At 35.2% G+C, this 6307-nt stretch overlaps 2 protein-coding genes across 2 annotated transcripts; both read right to left on the bottom strand.

Annotated features, from left to right (window-relative positions):
• Positions 1 to 1437: 1437 nt before the first annotated feature.
• On the bottom strand, positions 1438 to 2343 carry LOC115984516. The gene is made up of 3 exons (XM_031107535.1): positions 2174 to 2343; positions 1768 to 2085; positions 1438 to 1672 (listed from the first exon to the last, which is right to left on the bottom strand). The coding sequence occupies exons 1-3, from the start codon at positions 2326 to 2328 to the stop codon at positions 1438 to 1440; spliced, it is 708 nt and encodes a 235-aa protein (XP_030963395.1). The 5' UTR covers positions 2329 to 2343.
• LOC115984517 lies at positions 2335 to 3774 on the bottom strand. Its single transcript, XM_031107536.1, has 3 exons — positions 3713 to 3774; positions 2718 to 3601; positions 2335 to 2603 (listed from the first exon to the last, which is right to left on the bottom strand). Exons 1-3 carry the CDS (start codon positions 3772 to 3774, stop codon positions 2335 to 2337), a joined length of 1215 nt encoding a protein of 404 aa, XP_030963396.1.
• Between the last annotated feature and the right edge of the window lie 2533 nt (positions 3775 to 6307).

A 6307-nucleotide genomic window follows, 5' to 3' on the forward strand; every position in this document is an offset into this window, starting at 1 on the left:
ATAGGTACTGTTTCAACTTATTTAGGAATCTGAGGAAAGAGAGTGAATTTCGGCAATACCATTGCCGAAATTGAACAAAAGTAGGAGAGAGAAATTTTTGATTTTCGGCAACACCATCACCGAAATAGGAGGGAAAATTTTTTATTTTTTTTCCCTCCTATTTCGGCAATGCCATTGCCACATTTCGCTTTTTTTTTTTTTTTTTTTTTTTTTTTAAGAAATGATATGTGCACACAATTTTTACAATATTTTTACAACATTTTTACAACAAATCACGGGTAATTAGTTATTATTAGTTAAAATTTGAATTTAACACTGATATTACTTTTTTAATCCAACAAATATAACCTGCCACTTAAAATTTGTTGTAAAAATATTGTAAAAATTGTGTGCACATATCATTTCTTAAATATATATTAAAAAAAAAAAAAAAAAAAAAAAAAAAAGTGAAATGTGGCAATGCCATTGCCCACATTTCACTTTTTTTTTTTTTTTTAAGAAATGATATGTGCACACAATTTTTACAATATTTTTACAACAAATTTTAAGTGGCAGGTTATATTTGTTGGATTAAAAAAGTAATCTCAGTGTTAAATTCAAATTTTAACTAATAATAACTAATTACCTGTGATTTGTTGTAAAAATGTTGTAAAAATATTGTAAAAATTATGTGCACATATCATTTCTTAAAAAAAAAAAAAAAAAAAAAGTGAAATGTGGCAATGGCATTGCCGAAATAGGAGGGAAAAAAAATAAAAAATTTTCCCTCCTATTTCGGTGATGGTGTTGCCGAAAATCAAAAATTTCTCTCTCCTACTTTTGTTGAATTTCGGCAATGGTATTGCCGAAATTCACTCTCTTTCCTCAGATTCCTAAATAAGTTGAAACAGTACCTATAACACAAATTAACTTCAAATTTAGCAATATTCAGCCAAAAGACTCTCTGTATCTGTCTGGCTTAATTGGTTAAAAAAAAAAAAACGTGAGCTAACTGCGTCTTTCATTATCAAGGTCATGTTTCCTGATCAACGAAAATCAAGAATATTATTCTTGATTTAAATTTTAAGAGCAAAGTGGAAATTGGCAAGCCTTCATATCTATGAAGCACGGGTGCGTTTCGGGACTCGGGTGCAGGTGTGGGACTCGGCAATTTTTGAAAAAGGTGGGTGCGGGTGCGGTAGGACTCGGCGATTAAAAAATTATTAAAAAATTTTTATAATATATGTTTAATATATTGCTAAGCATACTTTTACTTTTTCACATTATATAAACAAATACCAAATTTAAGAGCAATAGTAGATAACAACTAAAACATGATGTTCATAAATTAAATATAATCCATAAGATTGAAACTAAAACATTCCATGATGTTTGGAAATTAGAATACAACTCATAAGTTTGAAACTAAAACAAAATAAAAGATAATCAACAAGACAATCAAACACAAATATCATCATCCTCAAGATCAATAGCTTCACTTCGAACTTCACTTTCACTAGTAGTAGCACTAGTGTTAACATTCCCAACAACTATAGCCTCCAACTCTGGCTCATCAAGTGTAAGAGCTGCATTCTCAAGAATTCCAGCTCCTCCATGCATGTCGCTCTCATTCCAAGAGTCTCCTGCAATATCCCACATCTTTGTTGCGGTATGTATGTACTCTTCATTGTGCCTTGACAAGAGTTGAAGATTAGAATGCACATATACCAAATCCTCAGCGCGTGCAGGAGCCATTTGTTTCTTTTTAAGGAATGAATGAATTTGTACGTGCTCCAATTTCTCTCAGCACATGAGAATGAGCAAGGTTGTCCAAGAAGTTTAAGGGCAAGGGTTTGAAGAGTTGGAAATGCGGAGCCATGGTATTGCCACCAAACCAAAGGTAGTAAGGTCCACCTATCCGTCAAGGCACTTGGTGAAGGAAACCTCCCTCCTGAAAATTTAGCAAACTCATACTTCACCGCCGTTAAGTCATTCTCATCTTCAAAGTATCGCTCCAAACACTTGCTTCTTTCCATAGAAATTTCATGATCCCGATGTGGAGGGATGCGTTTTGGATTCTCCGAAATCCATTCAATGGAGTAATACCTAGTTAAAGATTAAAAAACAAATATAGATCAAACGTATGTTTTACTAAAAAGGTGAACTAAGGAAAATAGATAATAAATGTACTTACTTAGGATTTAAGGAATGAGCCAAGCAATGTAGTGGTGTAGAATTTTTAGTCCACCAATCAATGAGTATATCATACACCACACCCCAAAATGAGCTATATTGATCCTCTTCCAAGCCTTCATGCCGATATATCACTGCTTTCACCTTCTCTATCATGGAATCTCACATCTCATACACAAGATGAAGACAAGGCTTATCTGTGTCGGCTATTCGTAGCATATCATAAATGGGTACCGTGAATTCAAGGATATAATCAATATTATCCCACCAAAGATCACTTAGAATCATATCTTTCACCTTTTGAGCTTTTCCAACATCATCCTCCCTATAAGAAGCCCATTGGTCACTAATAGCCATGGCTTGAAGGCATCTTTTTATCAACTTCAACCTTTTCAACGTTACAACCACCGAAGCAAATCTAGTATCAGCAACTTGGAGCAATTTTAATGGACAAAATTCATTAAACATTGCCAACCTCATAGAATGGTTCATGATAAAAACACGTATGAAGGATGCATCATCAGCAACACGTGTAATCTAACTACATTCCTCATATGTAACTTCATTCTTTTCAGTGTTTTTTGCTGCACAAATATTCTTCAAAGCTAGATTGAGAGTGTGGACAACACAAGGTGTCCAAAATATTTTAGGATACTCACCCTCAATAAGAGCTCCAGCAGCCTTCATCACATTTGCATTATCAGTGATGACTTGGACAACTTTTTCATGTCCAATCTCTTTTATAGCATCCTTCAACACCCCAGCAATGTAATGCTTATCTTTGAACTCACCTGACCCATCAATTGCCTTTATAAACACTGGACCCCCATCTGATACAGCCATAATATTAATAAGAGGCCTCCTTTGTGGATCTGACCATCCATCAGAAACTATACTTACACCATTTTCAAGCCAAAAGTCCTTAATTGGTTTCAAGAGTCTTTCAACATGAGCTCTTTCCTTTTGCAAAAGTGTTGTTCTCAAAGCATTATATCCAGGAGGAAGATAACCCGGAATGCTATGAGTAGCAGCAAATGCATAGGAACTACGATAATGTGGGTTCCTTTCAAAGTTAAATGGAAGCCCACCGGTGTAAAACATCCTAGCAATTCTACTATCTAAATCATGTCTAGCATTATTCTGAAATGCTTTCTCCAAAGTAGTATTCATAGTCACCTTCCTCCTCTTAGCATCAACCGAATTTGTACTATGACTACTATCACTCCCTTCTTGTCTCCGAAATGGGGAAATAGGTATCCCACGGCCTGGGGGAGGTGGGGGTAAGGGAATATGATTTCTCTGTTCTTGCTCTAACTTATTAGCCTCAACTTGATCATGCATTCGCTGCATTTCCAACCTATGGCTCTTTGACACATTACGACATGCTCTAATACCTTTGCCAGAAATTTGTAATAAATGAGCCTTAACCCTAGAATAGGATCCCATAAAAACTATATCACAATAGTTGCACTTAAAATATGTGTTTCCACCAGATTTCACAGATGCACCAGCTGGTTTTTCTACTTTAGTCACATACTACCAAAGAGGGGATTCAGCATTTGACACTTCTTGTGAACTTTCTATGCTATTAACTTCGTCCATTGTAAATTCAATAGATTCAATTTAACCTACAAATTAATGATAAATCAAACCAAGTTCACAGCAACAAAACACAGCAGCCAGGTTCACACTGTGAACTTCACAGCAAAAAAACACAAAACCACAAAACCAAAAAAACCCTTTAACTCCCACAAATAACCTACAAATAATAACTATTAACTAAATAAAATAATGATAAATCAAACCAAGTTCACAGTAAAAAAAACACAGCAACCAGGTTCACAGCAAAAAAAACACAGAACCCTTTAACTCCCACAAACCACAAATCACAAATCATAGGTTAACAAAACCCTTTAACTCCCACAAGAATTGAAAAAACAAGCAAAAAAACACAAGCAGTCAAGCACATAAATTTTCAGATTCACAAATTTATTTCTAAGCAATTTGAAAGAGAGAAATCGTAAAGAACAAAGAATAAAAATTCAAGAAAAGAGCAGAGAGAGCACACCTAAAGGCTGAAGCAGTGCAGTGTGCACACAGGGATGAGGGATGAAGCAGTGAAGCACACAGAAAAGGCAGAAGGGAGATGAGGGACGGAGTGAGAGAGGAGTTTTGGACGAAGTGTGAGGGTCTGGGGGGTCTGGGTATTTAGGTTAAGACCTCTTAAGTCAAACGGTGCGTTTGCACCTTTTTTTTTTTTTTTTTTTTTGAATTTCGGCTTGACTCGGCCGTTTCGGCCGATACGGACCGAGTCAGCCCGATTTCGGCCGCGTCGGCCCGAGTCGGGATCCGCCACGTGGTGTGACGCGAGACGGACGCGCGGTCTGTGGCGTCCCTCCCGCGTCGCCGCGTCCTGCCGCGTCCGTGCATCCTTGCTTCATATCACTTCCGTAATTTTCAAAGTTAAGAAAAGTAGGAAGCTTCCAGGAAATTCATTTCTATTGAGCCTAACTACACTTTTTTTTTTTTTTTTCCAAAAGAGATGGATACACCGGCAAACTTTCCCAAACTTCAGATTTTGAGACTACATGGTTATTGCTGTTTTGACAATTTCCATTGCTATACTGGTGAATTTCCTCGATCAACTTCGAAACCATCAAATTGAGAGGCGCAATGGCAAGCTAAAGTGCAGAGATTTGAAGGTGCTGCCTAATCAGCTATAGAGGTTGGCTGCTTTGCCTGATGTGCAAGGTGGTGTTAGCCCTCCTCAGAATCTGCAATGGGAATTGCATATGAATGAAGGGTGTGTTGATTGAGTTCTCTTTCTCTCAATTTCCTTCACACCAAGTCCAACGGTGTCCATACTCCTTGCATACCACATGAAAAATGTGGACGGTTCTATTTTGATAGAAGATAAAATTTTATTCTAGCCTAATCTATATATATATATATATATATATGTGTGTGTGTGTGTGTGTGTGTGTGAAGTTCCCTCCTGGAAACTTGAACCCCAACCCTTGCCCCCTACACCCCACAAGCATTCAGGGCCGGCTCAAGGTCTAGGCAAGTTAGGACTAGGCCTAAGGCCCCACCAAAAAACAAAAATTTTCTTAGGAAAAAAGGCCCCATTTTCCATAGTTAAAGGCCCAAATTTTTATAAAACTATATATATATTTTCTAAAGGTTGTACATTTTTTTTATTAGTGATGTTAAGGATACTACAAATTTTACTATTGGCTTACAAATTGTCATGTTATTAATCACAAAAAAGTGATATAAACACTCATTAGTTAAATTGATGAAGTTCATCAATGAGAGACAATGTCACATTATATTTTGAACATTTTATAGTACTTTTAATTAGCACATTTTTCTTTTTCATTTCTATTAAAACTCTCAAATTACGAGACCAATAGAACTTTAATTCAATTGAAACCCTAAAATATTTCAAAAAGATGTTACAAATGTGTTAAATCATCAATTATAGATTAATCTCCCCTGATAGTTTGAGACTTTGATTTTTGTAAACTAATATCCTACAAAGCCACAGATTAAATAATATCTATCTCTCTCTCTTAAAATCAAAATATAAAATTAAAAATTAGATTACAACTTTATTTGACTATGCATTGTTTTATATCCAAAATAAAGTATTTTTTTCAATTGCAATATATTTTTATTTCTTTTTATTAATATTTATAATTCAACTATGGTATTCAATTCTCTATATGAAATTAACATTAGTCTAGTTGATATTATTTATGTATTTAATGTATCAAATTAACCTTAATTTGATTAGTATTAAATAATTTTATTTAATTAATATTTTCATATTAAAGACCCCGCATAAATTTTTCGCCTTAAGTCCCAAATTATGTTGGGCCGCCCCTACAAGCATTTATACTTGTAGAGTGACCACTGCTCTAAGGGTGTGCGGTGGTAAATGTGGACTGCTCTTGAAAGATGTAAAAATGTGGTAAAAGGAGTGTGAACATATTGGTGTGGTAATGGTCCTTAATTTGCTCCCAAAAAAAAAAAATTAAAATTAAAACTTAAAACTAAACAGGAACACGACCGTTACCAAAGGGTATCGATTCAACAATACAAAACCAAAATAAAGCAAAATGGTTGCGAT

The sequence above is a fragment of the Quercus lobata genome, chromosome 4, assembly GCF_001633185.2.
Source record: "Quercus lobata isolate SW786 chromosome 4, ValleyOak3.0 Primary Assembly, whole genome shotgun sequence".
Taxonomy (NCBI): Eukaryota; Viridiplantae; Streptophyta; class Magnoliopsida; order Fagales; family Fagaceae; genus Quercus; species Quercus lobata.